We start from the raw sequence: 15771 nt of genomic DNA, 5'->3' as shown, positions 1-15771 counted from the left end.
CTAACAATACTTGTTAAAAGGACCCAGGTGTTTTAAAATCCAGATACAAAGTTATTTTAAATCTGTCATCCAGAGGACCGCTCCAAAGAACTCTGATAAATGGAATAATGCATTATAACCAGACCCATTGTCACACATACTTGGGCCACAAAGATTTCAGATCTCAGTGCCACAATGTACATGTGTAAACCCTACAGTAAGAGTCTGGTAACAAGCAGGCTAACAGCTGGTGCTACACACATTCCCATCACCAGCATGTTATTTGTGTAATATAAACATGCCTGTACTTTCTCCATCTTCAGAGTTGTTTAGAAGCGACTTAGTTTAGAATGATCTATTTCCATACATGTGCTTAAAGCTGTAGGTCAATAAGTATTTGAAAACTATTACTTGCCAAGTACTTGTCTCTAAACATTTAGAATAATACAGAGATCTTTTTCCTGCCATTGAGGAAATTATACTCTAATGAAAAAGACTGGCTTTAAGCAAAGAACCAAAATAATAAAAAAAATTACACATATAAAAAGTAATATTAAAAACATATAGAAAGGTATCACATAAGGAATCTAAATTAATTTGGGACCACCAGGAAATCCTCTTTCTTCCCTCTCTGAGGAAAGAATATTTAAACCAAGATGAAAAGGATGAGTAGAAAATTTCCAGATAAAGTCTTTAGAAAACACAGGTAGAGCTGATTACAGCATTACTGAATAAGTAATTAAATAAAATAGAAATTTAGTAGCCCATAGAAAGAAAGAAAGAAAGAAATTAAGATAGAAAGAAAGTGAGTAACTCTTCCTTATAGTATTCCCACTAAACGAAATGGAATAAGAGAATTTTAAAAATCACCTTTTGGCAAACATTATAGTAACAATTAAGATAAAACACTAATGAATATTAAACCTAATGAGTGAAAGTAGGGTAAGAAATGTGATATTCATAAAGTCTCAAAATATCTCCACACAAAATATTGATTGATGATAAGGGGAAAAGAGAAACTTTACAGTGGAGAAACCTAGAAGAAATCACCTTATGTGATCAAAGTTAACACGTCATGAGTGGAGGGAGACAGACACCTGCCACATGACTGAGCAAAGCTTGTTCCATGCTTTTCCTGCCAAAGGTGATTGACCTCACTCTCCTATGAGGAATAACAGGCAAACCTAAACAGAAGAATGTCCTATAAAATACCTCACTTCTAATTTTAAAACATGTTAAAGTTATGAAGGATAAAGAACAACTGAAGAACTGTTCCAGACTGAAGGAGACTGAAGAGGCATGAAAAATAAGTACAGTGTGATATTAAAACTTAAATTCTTTTTATGCCAAAGACATTATTTGGACTGTCAGTGAAACCTATAGAAAGCAGGTGAAAGGAATATATAGGAGTTACCTGGATGTTTTCACTCCTGTAAATTTGAAATTATTTAGAAATAAAAAGTAACAGAAAAAAGGTACATTAAAAAATTGTCTAAATTTTAAATAAAAAATAAACAATCTCTCAAATAGTAAATACACGCAATAGTGTTTTTATTCCTCTGGCAATGAAATGCAAATTAAAGAGTCTTAAGGTATCATTTCATACCTGACTGGTTTTCATTGTAGTCTTTTGTTTATGCATATGTTGGTTTGCTTTGTAATATGATGACTAGAACAAGTTTAGTCTTTAGTCTATTTTCTAAGCACTGATACATAAAATAATTCATAAACTCATAATCCTTACAACACTCTATAAAGAAGATTCCATTATTTTCTCCGTTTTACAGAAGTAGTTGAGGCTTAGAGCAGGGGTCCCCAAACTATGGCCCGCGGGCCGCATGCAGCCCCCTGAGGCCATTTATCCGGCCCCCGCTGCACTTCTGGAAGGGGCACCTCTTTCATTGGTGGTCAGTGAGAGGAGCATAGTTCCCATTGAAATACTGGTCAGTTTGTTGATTTAAATTTACTTGTTCTTTATTTTAAATATTGTATTTGTTCTCGTTTTGTTTTTTTACTTTAAAATAAGATATGTGCAGTGTGCATAGGGATTTGTTCATAGTTTTTTTTTAATAGTATGGCCCTCCAACAGTCTGAGGGACAGTGAACTGGCCCCCTGTGTAAAAAGTTTGGGGACCCCTGGCTTAGAGACTTATGCAGCTTGCCTGATGTTACAGAGCCGGCAAGTGGTGGAAGTGGGTATGAACCCACTTCCCTGCTTTTACCTCTGTATCTTCATACTGGGCTGAAATACTGAAATCTGGGACACTCCTTCTAAAGAGCAATGAGGCCATGCCATCCCTATAGTCACCAAATCCTCAGACATCTTGCCCACTAATAAATTGTTTAGAATATATCCTAAGAAAAGCTATATGCAGAAGAGAGAAGACTACATGTATAAAGATGTTCTCCATAATAATAGAAACTTTTAAATGACCAATAGGAAAACGGTTAATTTTCATTAACTTATGGGATAGTCTACAGTTATTTAAAACTTGATAATTATGGAGATTTATGGAAAATGGGTGTTTATTATATTAAAGTAAAAATACAACGTATACATATACCAAAAATATATAAAAATTGTATGTGCATAAAAGCAACAAATTAAAAAGTAAAATTCAAAAACAATAGTCACTGTTAAAGAGTCATGGGATAATTGACTTTTTTTTTGCTTTTACATATTTTCATGGTTTTTATAAGAAAAATAGAAATCAAACACTCCCCAAAACATATCCTATTAACAAATATCTAGAAAAAGATGAAAGGATCCCTTTCAGACTTTCCTCCAGGCTTCCCTTTAGAGGAGATCAGTGATGATTATATCCATTTAAATGGAAAGCTGTTAAATTTGTCCAAAGCACACTACAAAATAACATAAATTTTATGATTCAACACAACATAACACACATCTAGAAAGACATGTTATATCTATTGTGGCTATCTCTAGGTGGTGAGATTACAGGGAACTCTTTATTCTTTATACCATTTTTTTTTTTTTTACAGAGACAGAGAGAGAGAGTCAGAGAGAGGGATAGATAGGGATAGACAGACAGGAAGGGAGAGAGATGAGAAGCATCAATTCTTCGTTGCAGCACCTTAGTTGTTCATTGATTGCTTTCTCATATGTGCCTTGACTGTGGGGCTACAGCAGATCGAGTAACCATTTGCTTGAGCCAGCGACCTTGGTTCCAAGCTGGTGAGCTTTTTGCTCAAACCAGATGAGCCCGTGCTCAAGCCTGCGACCTCGGGGTCTCGAACTGGGTCCTCCACATCCCAGTCTGATGCTTTACCCACTGCGCCACCACCTGGTCAGGCTTCTTTATACCATTTTTTAAAGTTAGTGTTATACACATGAATCCATTTGTAATAATATCTTTTAAAGAACTGTATAGGTGGCCTGACCTGTGGTGGCGCAGTGGATAAAGCGTCGACCTGGAAATGCTGAGGTTGCCGGTTCGAAACGGTGCTTGCCTGGTCAAGGCACATATGGGAGTTGATGCTTCCAGCTCCTCCCCCCTTCTCTCTCTCTGTCCTCTCTCTCTCTCTCTCTCTCTCTCTCCCTCTCCTCTCTAAAAATAAATAAATTTTAAAAAAAACCTTAAAAAAAAGAACTGTATAGATAAATTATTACTAAATTAAAATACTTTAAAATAACAGTTGTGGCAACTGACTCCATAATCTCATCAGCAAAACTGAACAGCTTTCTCATATCATTTATTCTACAGAGTTCACTAATTCTGTTCCTTTCGATAGACTTGTCAACAATTATATCTCATATTAATAGTCCAAAAATGATGGAAAGTATATCTATGTATAGTTTATACATAAGCCCAGTATTTACATATACAGATAACTGACCAATGAATTCATATCAAGAAAAAAATGCCATTTGTAACACTTAACTACAAGGACTTAAATATACTTTTCTCTAGCAATATATCCTACTGTGAAATTTAAAGTGTAGTAGAAAAATACAAGCTTAGAAAATTAGTCGTATTCCCTGGCAACAGAATGATAAGAAAAACAATCCTAAATTGATAGGTACAAATATCTAATATTAGCACCAATAATTAATGATTACTTTTATTAAGAACTTTCAATATATTTAAAATAGTTTATAAAAAATAAATAAAATCTTAAAATCTGAATATGCTATGAGGCTGAAAAACCCCCCAAAACTCAGAAGTCTGACAAAAAGAATAAATGTATAAGAAAGAGGAAAAATTAGAGTCAAAATTTAAAGTCCTTTTAGGGAAAAAAAATAATTCCAGGATAGGAAGGATTTGATTATAAGCAAATTTTAAGCCTTGTATAGTCAAGAAATGTCCATAGGAATAGATAATGACAAAGGTTAAGGAATAATATAGAAGAACATCTGCTAGAAAGCCAGAGCTGGTAGGGAAGAAAAGAGAATGTTATGGGGTATAGCTAAAAACAGTTATAATCAAGGTTATTAACTGAAGTCTTTAATAACTAGAAGGATTTCATCTATTTGGTTGGCCTGCTATGAATATGTAGGATACTATGAATATCATGTATATTCTTAACATATCAAAGTGAGAAAAATCCTATGCATTAAAAAGGAGATTAATATATTCACCATTTCAAATTTGATTGCCTAAAATTGAGATCATGATACCCAATCTCCTGGCATAAATGACACAAGAATAACTCATCCCATTTTTCTTCCTCTTGGGAGTTGGTAAACAACAGCACACAGAGACAATGATGCCACGCTCTCCCTAAATTCACTCTCTTCTGCCTATATACCAAGCATGGTTTTTATACTCTGAAGCCATTTTTTCTTCAAGAGCTCACCAAAGTTGTCATCCTTCCTATCAGCAGCTCCACCGGGCTCTGGTGAATGACATCTAGACATTTAAACTCAAAAGCTGCTTCAGAAGGGAGTTATTAAAATTCAAATGAGTTGGGCATATTGAAGAAGAAAACACTCGTTTGCATGCACACCTCCGCATTTGGCCATCCCATTTAGCTCCAGAGAGCAGGGTCTGGTTTTGTTTTTGTAAATGGGCTTCGGAGACTGAGGTCAGCCTCCCACGGCCCCCACTCCTCTGGGGTCATCATTAGTAATGTGTAAGGCTGAATAGATTTTCCTCTGAATCTAGTCCGTAAACCTGACAAGAAAGCAGCCCTCTCCCACAACCTGAAAATACCAAAACTCTGATTGGTAATAGGGCATTTTTTTAATACTTAATTTATCTGTTTTAATCCAGCATTCAGGAAGGCTGCACATAACGTCACTGGTGCCAGTCCCCTGCTTTTGCAGTTTAGAGCAGGACATTTCCTGTTGTGCCATGACTGCGTAATCATAAAAACATTACATTTCACTAAGAATTTCCCAAAGGATTCTGAGAAAATTCACTTCTGCCAAGAAATATGGATCTGGGAAGCCAAATGACATTTTACTCACTAGAAAACAGTCTATCTTTCATTTGACCTTAAGAATTTTAATTTTTTTTCTCATGGAAATTATCTCACATTATCATCACTTAAAAAATTTATATCAGTGAGCAATCTAACAACAACACCAAAAAAAAAAAAAAAAAAAACTGAGCAAAAATATATATCCCTAGGATTATTCTAGCCGTGGAAATTTTAGATGCTCCTTTAGTAAACATTTAATTTCTTACTAATGAAGACATCTCTATTATAATATCTACTTTAAATAGACTTGGTTTTTGTGCTTTAAACAATTAACTCTGCATTATGTATAATATATGACATGTTTAAATATAAATATATTATTTAAAACACTGACATACCATGTATTGGTTTCCACTGATATGTAAAAGCAAATCATGCTAACTCACGACCCAAGGATATTGGCACGGCTGCTAGAACTCCAGAAACTAAAGGAGCTCATCTTTGAGCTATGAAAGTAGTCCATGATGTGCAAGCGCCAGGGATTACTGTACCCAGTGGGAAATCAGATGACATGACCTTTAACATCCCTTTCAATGGTAAGATGTTATTCTTCCACAACCTTCATTAATCAAATTTGCTTCCTTCAAATTTCTTCATTTTCATTTGTTAAAAAACCTTTTGTGCCCCTAAAATTAGGATGGCCTTATAATACTGGCACTGGTTTTTCCCACACTGACCTAACCTGCCCAAGGAAGAATAAAACCAGCAAATATTAGTGAGAAAGTACTACATGAATGAAACTGGTTCCTGAGCTGTGACATGTGAATCCATTTTCCCTCACACCGCCAAACAGTATATGTATATCAGTAAAGAGTATTTATTCAATAACATATATGGCATTCTTTGGACTCCAGTTAAAGCAAAAGGCACTCAGTCTCTGTCTTCAGATTGCTTGTGCTCTAATGTAAGTAATGGCAAGAAACAATCACAAAGGGACAAACCTTTGCAGAAGAAAGAAACATAAACTGAAAATAAAACCTACAGCCAGTGATTGCAACAACTCAGGGTGATCATACAAGGTTCAGGGTGAAGATCTACTTCTAAGTCAGGTCCTAAAATACAAAACTGCACCCACATCTGTTTCCTCATTTTTGATTCTAACAGACTAGTGTGGATGTTTTCTGTATCACTTATAGTTGAGATCCTGGTCATCTCTATTCAGAGATAGTATAGTGAAAGAAAATATTCACCCTTTCAGATCTGCATTGTTTAATTATACAGAAAGAAGCATGCTCAGGGCACATGAACTTACTTAATATGTAGAAAGAATAAAACTTAAGAAATGTGTTTACTTGCCTTTTTTTCCTCCTGTAATGAAGAAGCCAATGGCTGCTCTAATAAAACTGCTTTCAGGCAAATAGCTATAGTCAGTAGGAACTGTGGAGACAGAAAATGATCAAATTAACCAATGAACTTGGTGGGACTAATGAAGGAAAGATAATGATCTCATGCTGCCATATCAACCTAGAGACAAACCGGAGATGTTTATGCCATTAATCTCAGCACAATACTCTGTGGCTGCAACTAATTCTATTAGATTTAAGCGACTGGCCTTGAAGTAATCACTTAGATGATGTGAGCTAGCTAAAATGGTAGTAAACCTAGTAGAGGTTAAAAACCACAGAGGATGAAAATTTTACTGACATGGTTAAAAAAACATCATCTCCACATTGTCACATCAATGTGCCCCAATTCTGTGATCTCCTGTGTCTGCCAGGTGTCTGCTGGGCTTCCAGGCTGAGACCATCATTCTGGGAGCTACTTCAGAACATCCTGAATCAGATATATGAACCATGAAGTATAACAATCAGTATTAATAGCAACCAGTCTCTTACTTCACAAGGCAGGGACCTCTAAGTGACCAACATGTACAAATACCCAGATGGTACTGACCTGGAACAGTGAAGGAGTAACACTTATGCTCATTGAGTCCGGGGAGTTTCCTAGATTCTTTTCCTCCCAGTCCCCCATAATTGTATCATGAGATGGTTTTTTACTACAATAAATGGCTCACTTGGAAAATTCCATCAGAAAAAAGTAGCTGTGCTTTTCCAGACATACAATCATTTTGTTCCAAAGAACCTGGGTATAGGATGATTCGCTATGACCTGACTCGAGTAAATGAGGGCCAGACCTTTTAAAAGCCTGTGCCAAGAAGCAAAAGGCTGATGTAAACATGCTATTTACCAGGACATTGTGAGAGCACTGCCCTTCAAAACTAGCATGAAAGGGTTTCCTCCAATATGACTAAGTTTTTATTTTTCTTTTCCCATTTTAATATGGCAGCTTCCAGCTGTCGGAAGTTCACTGTGTTAGGATAATGTGGAATAATGTCCTATTTCTGTAGCTAAGGAGTGACTGTAAGTGAGAGAGACTAATTGCAGGGGCTCATGTTCATGGTAATGCTGTCCACAGACTACCTGTCAGGGGATATGTAAAACTAGGTTTTGATGATGACTCTTTGGCACCTAACCCCCTCTGGCCTGGGTCCAAGAGAGCCAGTGGGTCAATATTCTGTAAAGAGCAAGGAGCAGATATAGGTCCCAGTGCATTAGAGTGAGGCCTCCCCAGAGAAAGTTCAAGTACAAACATAAATTAAGTATGTGAGAATTACAAATATTTCTTATTGTTTGTTGTCACAAAGCTGGGAATAGGAAAAGTCTTGTTATATAGGGTTTCAGTTCTAACCAATGAGATACACAACTTCAAATGTATTTACCCCTCATTTCCTCAAAAGCAGGGGCCAGAAGAACTCCAGATATATATGAAGAAACTTTTAATGCAATACGAGTGGTTTATAAACTATAATTATTACATCTGGTAATAAAAAGAACTCTATTCCAAGCTTAAAGGACCTGGTTCTTTTTTTCTTGGATTTGTCACGAAACCAACTGTGAATGTAAGTTATGTAATCTCTCTGAGACTCAGGTTCCTCATCTGTAAAATATGTGATTTGACTCAATGTCTAAACTATTCTCAAAGGAAAGCAGAAAGGAAAAGATCTGAGTTCAAATCGGTGTCCACCACTAGCTATCATATGACCCTGGGTAGGCCAGGAAGCTTTTACACAGCCCATTTCCTTTGATGTAAAGTAGGGATGGTCATGCCCAAACCCATCACTTAGGGCTGTTAGGGAGTGCAATGCTCTTAACAAAGCACATAGCCCTGAGTCAGCATCACTCCTTCCAGCTCCAGTGTCTAGTCTTACCAGAGGTTCTACTTTGATTTGAGGACAGAGTAGATAGATGAAGATGTCCTAGAAGCCAGATTGCATTGGACTGAAGACCAATCACCCCAGACACACTGATGACCTATGGATGAAAATGTAACAGTTCAGCGATGGTTCACAATCCAAACTCCATTCAATAAAAGGCCACTCACAGAAAGTCACTTGTCTTCTATGAGGTGGTGGCTTACCTGGTAATGAGAAGTTCTATGATAAGACATAATATCAACGGTCTAGTCTACTAAATCTGAGACACATAGGTTGACAATAATTGTTGCTGAATGAATGAATGAATGAATCAATCAATCAATCAACTAATGATAGAAGAGCATACTAGTGCTTTTCCCACGTATCACTGAGTTAGATTGTTCTCAAAGGAGCTTTCAAAAGATGGAATAAGTAAACCCAAAAGGTAAAAAGAGGTGATAGTTTCTTAAGATTAAAATACTTATAAAAATGAAAGTAGATATTATTTTGTTCTCTTCTTTAAATAATATTCTATTACTGTTTTATCATTCATAATAAGCATTTTAAAAATAGCTTAAATTATAGATTTTTTCTCCCAACTTATAATAACTTAAGTTCAAGTAGATTTAAAAAATATTCATATTCATACATGAAAAAGTTTCTTCTGGTTAAAAATTTATATTTGTTTTTAAATGCATGAATTACTAAAACTTCTTAAGGTATTATAATCAGCTATATTTTATAAGAAGAAAAGTATTCTAAGAGGAAAGACTAGAAGTTCAAAGTTCTATATATAGTAAGAACACCAACTACACAAAAATAAGAATGCTTAAAAAAAATGTGATCAAATATTAGAAGCAGCTGCTTCAGGTTGGGAGGATCATCAGTGATATTTTTTCAGCTTCTTTCACTCTGTCTGTACCTTCAAATTCTATGCAATGAATACAATACTTTAAAAATAAAAATCATAAGATATAAAATCATTTCTCATGACATAAATATGGTAATTCTTTAGCCAAGGGTAACTCTGACAATAATTTACTCAAATACTTTTACTGACATCTGAACTAGTGCCACTTGACCCTGTTACTCAGATATCTGCCCTGCCCTCTGATCACCTTCCATTTCTCCATGTCCTCAGGGCCTGACATTCCTTGCAGGTTTTAATTTTTAAGCGAAACAAATGCCAACTTAACTCAGAATGCCAGCTTTCTTTTCTCCAGGGGCAGTGCATGTTTGTCAGCAAATGTAGGGCCATAAGCCACTTTCACATGCTCCTTAAAGTCACCATCAGTTTAATGAGTAAAACAGTTGGTATCATGAAAGAGAAAAAAGACAAAAGGAGGAGCATCTGTTTTCCCACCGAAAAGTTTTAAATTCCTCTTCTCACCTGTGTTAAGGTTCTAATGACTTCATTAAGTCGGGCTTGAAAATGAGAGGCCTGGATGGCTTCTGATTTCAGCTGAAAGAAAAACAAGAAATAGTTACTCCAACATCTCCCAAAAAGTAAACAATATTCTCAGTGTATGAGCTATCATCTACTAAACTGTGGAATTATTTATCATTCTGTCCTTATATTTAAAAAACAGGCCCTGGCCGGTTGGCTCAGCGGTAGAGCGTCGGCCTAGTGTGCGGAGGACCCGGGTTCGATTCCCGGCCAGGGCACATAGGAGAAGCGCCCATTTGCTTCTCCACCCCTCCGCCGCGCCTTCCTCTCTGTCTCTCTCTTCCCCTCCCGCAGCCAAGGCTCCATTGGAGCAAAGATGGCCCGGGCGCTGGGGATGGCTCTGTGGCCTCTGCCCCAGGCGCTAGAGTGGCTCTGGTCGCAACATGGCGACACCCAGGAGGGTTGCAACATGGCGACGCCCAGGATGGGCAGAGCATCGCCCCCTGGTGGGCAGAGCGTCGCCCCCTGGTGGGCGTGCCGGGTGGATCCCGGTCGGGCGCATGCGGGAGTCTGTCTGACTGTCTCTCCCTGTTTCCAGCTTCAGAAAAATGCAAAAAAAATAAATAAAAAACAAAGCTGGGAGCTCCCTGAGAGAACGGCCATGCCTTACTCCTAGGCTTCCTGGCACCAGTCAGTGTGCATGCAGCAGTCACTCAACAAACATTTACTGTACAAACAAAGGAACCCCTTAGAATTACTTAGAGACTGATGCATATATATGTCCACTAGGGTAAACATTTCAAAGTAAAAAAAAAAGAATTACTTAGATACTAAATTAAGCATTACAGATGCAAAATGGAGTTTCCTATGAGTGACCTGAAATTTCTCATGACTTCTTATGATTTAATCACTATTCTCAGGCAGGGAACTTGGTGGAAAGGACATAAGTTGACTAGGTTTAATTCCTACAAACTAAATAAAATGAGAAAAAAGTCTCTATACAAACAATTATCAGCAAAGAATGATTTTCCATATATCAAGTCACTACAAGCCCAGGACCATCATTACCACGAGCATCTATTCCTCTGTCCTTAGCATACACAGATAGTAGGTGTGTATGCTCTTGCTGTGGCTTTGCACATATTTAGATATCTTCCTCTTCTTTTCTTACCTGCATTATAGCCCCTTCAGAGCCTACCAAGGCCACCAAGCCATGAAGAGCTGCCAAGCAAAGCATTGTGGAAGTGCCCTGAAAACACAGAATATGTCAAGAAGGAAACCATCCTTGGGTTTGAATTTGATAAAACTTATTACATCATAGAGAAAAAAATGGTCAAAATGGTACCAAATTTGTAGGGTCAACATAACCTGTATCACTGAACCAAAAATGGTCTCAGACTTGAATAAAGCAACAGGTTAAAGTTGTTAGACCATAGGCGGCTTCTTGTTTTTTATTTTTCAAAATCACGATGTTATTTTAAAAACATTGACCAAATAACCAGTTAAAAAAAACCTATCATAGTTGACAGGATGTATCTAATTTAAAAAACTTCAAAAGTACGGGTTTCTCTTTTGTTTGAAATTGCCTCTTCTTTTATTGTTAAGCCATGTACTTGAGCAGCACCCACAAATGGTCCTAATAAGTAGCCCTTTTTTCTTTATAAAAAATAAATAAAATAACATACAGCAGGTGACCTCTACCTCTGCTAGAACAATCTTGGTCCAGGCAGGGAGCAGTCTGTTGCCCAAGTCTTCAGCTCTTCCATGTCCACACACAGACAAACCATGAACTATGTTTCCTAATGCCAAGGCAAAACCTGAAGTCTGTTATAAATAAATAAAAACAAGGCGTAAGAAAAAAGAAGAAGAATAGCACAGGTTAGGATTGTTTACACAGAGCAACACAAGCACTTCTAGGGGCTGCCAATGAGTCCTTTTGCCATCTGAAAATCAAAGATTGGCAAATTTTTAAAATCTAGACTTTAGTAAGCAACAGAAACTAGAGTCTAATTTCAGTGAGTGGTTTATTAGAAGAAAATACCATGCACTATTTAACTATGCAGTTCAGTGGTATTAAGTACACTCATATTGTTATACAACCATCACCACCATCCATCTCCAGAACTCTTTTTTATTTTGCAAAACTGAAACTCTATACCCATTAAACAATAACTCGCCCTTCCCTCTGCACCTGTCCCTGGCCACTACCATTCTACTTGGTCTCTGTGACCGTGACTACTCTAGGTACCTCATATAAATAGAAGCACGCAGCATGTATCTTTTCGTGATTGCCTGTTTCACTTAGCATAATGTCCTCAAGGTTCACCCCTGTTGTAGCATAGGATTTCCTTCCTTTTCTTTTTCTTTCTCTTTTTTACTTTAAGGATTTCCTTCGTTTCCTTTTTCTTTTTTACTTTAAGGATTTCCTTCCTTTTTAAGGCTGAATAATATTTCAGAGGAAACATTTAAGGGTATTTAATTTAATTTACAGGTGCTTAAATTTTCCTATGTCTATTCAGTCTTAAGCAGAGATTCTGTCTTCAGTTTGCTATGGTTTGACCTGAACCCTCTATGTATTCATATCAAAAAGCCTTTGTACTCTCTCCAACCAACAGAAAATGGTCTACAGGAGGAGATAGGGGATAAAGAGAGAAAAAGACACCTGATTATTGGTTATATCTGGGAGAGAAGAGAACAGTTAGAAGTTCCTTCATTCTGGGCATGAAAAATATTCTGTTATACTCTAATCAGAGTAAGTAAAAATGAGGGCTTAGCAGCAGCATGAGACCCACAGAGAGAAATAATCAGGACACACCAACCTGCTGGTTGTTCTCTACTAACAGTCGAAGCTTGTTCATAATATCTTCAGCCTCTGCAGCCTCAATAATCCCAGCACTGAACGCAGCTGTACACACACAGCTAAGGGTGTAGGCAAGGACCTGAGAAAAAAGACAGAGGAAAATGTTCCTTCAGGACAGAAAATAAAACAAGATTTAGCTGACGCAAATATTCTGCCAAACTTCTCTCCAGGAAAAGGATTGGATCAAAAACACATACCACAGACCAGGCATTGCTTCGCTGCCTAACTTATATTTCCTAACAGGGTATGAGATGGGGGTCATTATTCCTACTCTATGGATAAGGACATTCAGGCTCAATTACACGCAGCCAGTGAGTGACAGAGGTGAGGTTCAAATCCAGGTCTTTAGACTTCAAACCAAAAAGTTCCCTCACCAACTCAGAACACACCATCCACAATCTGATGGAAGTGGATTCAGATTTCTATCCCGGTGGACGATGCGAATTGCCACACACTCTGAGCCAAGGCTACAGCAGAGGGGACAGAAACCCTGCTGTGTGAAATCCCCCAGCAGCAGCAGCGGATCCTAAGGAATCGTGGCTGTGGGTTTCAGAGTCAGGAAAATTGTGTCAAATACAGATAACACTACTTACTTCATAGCACCATAGGATAATTTAGTAAATGAACAAATTACAAATAAAAATGCTGGAGTAGTGACAGAACATTCAGGTGTATGTTCCAAATTGACCATTAATGGGCTAAATAACATTGGTCAGGTCAAACTATCTATTTGAACCTCCTTAATTTTTGCAAATTAAAGTTAATTATCCTCCCTCCTCCCACCCCCACCTTCACCCTACTATCTTGCATTTTCACGAAGAAACAGTCCCTTATAAAGATACTCTTAAGACAAAGTGGAAATGTTCACCTCCTAACATTGGTTTACAAAGCATGAAAAAAGAAGTGGTTTCTAAGGTAGAAATTGGATAACAAAATATGAGAAGGGAGAAAAAAACAAAATGCTTGTCCAAGGCCTTATAAGTCAAAACATCAAGCAGTTAAATGCCTCAATTACAAAAACCTTGCTTTCATTTGTTAATCAAACTGCTCCTCGGTTGAAAAATTTTCTCCTTTGGCTTAAAAAAAAATAGGTACTTTTAAATCATGCTCCACTTTAAGAATGGAAATGTGGTGCATGTCTTAGAACAAAACTTCAACCTTCTGTGCCCCCAAGAAATTCATCGATTCAACAAGTCCCATGTCTGAAAGCAGAGGAGCTGGGCAGGGAAACACAGCAGCCATTATGTCCTCATCAATAGCTAATGGGCCGCCTGTGATAAAATAGAATCTGCTCTAATGGGAGGGAGAGTCTGGCCAGGCCAATAGGTCGTCTCCAGCTCCTCCCAGGGAAGAGCGCAGGCGGCTCAGCTTCACCTGAGCTCCCCAGACACAACCGCCTCCGACGTTCCCTCTAAACAAAGGCAACACTCACAGGCTGTGTCACATGAACCGCAATTCTGCATATTTTTGCGCCATAACAGAAAAACTCATTTAATGTGGTAAAGGGAATTTCCTCAATCATTTTTCATGCTAGCTGACATTAAAAAAGCAAATGTCTTTTCAATCTGTAGTTTCTTAAGCTTTTTCCTGGCCATCTTTTATAGTTACATTGGCTTGGGCATAATTCTGAAGCTCTCTGTTTAACCTTCATCCAGAAATTGCAGCTCTTCTTAGAAAGTACCTTCTAGTGATGCTGACTAAGGTTTTGGTATTCACTCGAGGCTCTTATCTTATATGCCACATTTAAGTCTAAGTTGATTTAGACAGCTGCACAATTTGAAAACCTTATAATCTAATATAGGTTGTTTGCCACTCAGATTTTCTCCTTATCCCGGCTTAAATTTAGGAAGAATTTAATTTCAGGGTCACCAAAACGAGAGAAGTAGAATATAAGCAGCAACAAGAACATAAGCCAGAAAAGGGAAGAAAACTGTGCACTCGGCTCCTACCTCCTGAAATGTTCTGCTCTGGCTCCCACTGGCATCGAGGTATGTGGAGAGTTTCCGAAGTGATGCTGCCACGTGAACTCGCGACTCCATTTGGCTGCTGTGGCTCATGAGGGACAGAACAAGCCCAACTCCAAGTATACAGCCCGTGCTTAAATGCCAAAAAAAGATATGGTGTTTGAAATCATAAGAAATCCACGGCCTCATTCTTTTCTTTCCCTGAGTTGACAGAGCTCTGCAGTCCGGGTGAGGAGGCTGGAACCTAATTCTGCTCCCTGCTATGTAAGCGTGTCCCATGCAACACCACAAGTATGTCCACTTCCTCCTCAAAAGGAAACCTTTATTACAAAACAAGTGTCTGGGCCCATGCCAGTGCTGTGTACCCACTGGAGAAAAACAAACATGTAAAACATGAAATAGTTGGACTTAAACTCCATGGTGAGGAGAGAACAAGAAGTAAACAGTAGGCGATCCAGCTCTATCTTCACATTTAGAGAAAAGCTGTGGTCCCCCCACCACCCACCCACCCATAAGGAATGCACAATGACTAACTGCGTAAGGAGAGAAAAGACTAAATTTAAGGCTATGAGCTGAAGACATCTGACTAATAACAGGGTGATAAATGCGAGGCACGGTGATGAGGTCCTGCTACGTGCTTCGTGTTTCCTAGTCAACTTCAACAAGTGGAATTTCTTTCTTACAGAAACTGTATTTGTCTGCACACAATGACATTAATCCTCTTCTCCCCTCTGATCCCTCTGAGTACCAATGGGTCAGAAGAGAAAATGGACAGATGACAGGCTTGTCAAAAGTTACCCCATGTGACAATTCAGTTGGGCTCTTGGGCTTTGTGCCCCAATTCTTCTGAAAGAATACATATCCATTTAAAGAAATGAATTGTTCTCCCAGAAAACTTCTAGTTAGTATAATAAGATAATGCAGCTCTGAGGTAATTTCTTCT

The 15771-nt window shown here is 37.9% G+C and overlaps 1 protein-coding gene across 4 annotated transcripts in view; it reads right to left on the bottom strand.

Moving 5' to 3' along the window:
- FOCAD (focadhesin) overlaps positions 1 to 15771 on the bottom strand; it is a 334210-nt gene that overhangs the window by 28306 nt on the left and 290133 nt on the right. For all 4 annotated transcript variants that reach the window (XM_066257344.1, XM_066257347.1, XM_066257346.1 and 1 more), the window contains exons 29-35: positions 14814 to 14961; positions 12824 to 12943; positions 11706 to 11828; positions 11176 to 11253; positions 10008 to 10079; positions 8633 to 8735; positions 6721 to 6801 (exon numbers count right to left, since the gene is read on the bottom strand). In XM_066257344.1, coding sequence (XP_066113441.1) covers positions 6721 to 6801; positions 8633 to 8735; positions 10008 to 10079; positions 11176 to 11253; positions 11706 to 11828; positions 12824 to 12943; positions 14814 to 14961 — 725 coding nt within the window. The remainder of the gene's footprint in view (positions 1 to 6720; positions 6802 to 8632; positions 8736 to 10007; positions 10080 to 11175; positions 11254 to 11705; positions 11829 to 12823; positions 12944 to 14813; positions 14962 to 15771) is intronic.

The sequence above is a fragment of the Saccopteryx bilineata genome, chromosome 2 (genome assembly GCF_036850765.1).
Source record: "Saccopteryx bilineata isolate mSacBil1 chromosome 2, mSacBil1_pri_phased_curated, whole genome shotgun sequence".
In the NCBI taxonomy this organism is placed as follows: Eukaryota; Metazoa; Chordata; class Mammalia; order Chiroptera; family Emballonuridae; genus Saccopteryx; species Saccopteryx bilineata.
Note: the sequence above shows the minus strand (reverse complement) of the source record. Positions and strands in the feature narration are given on the sequence as shown.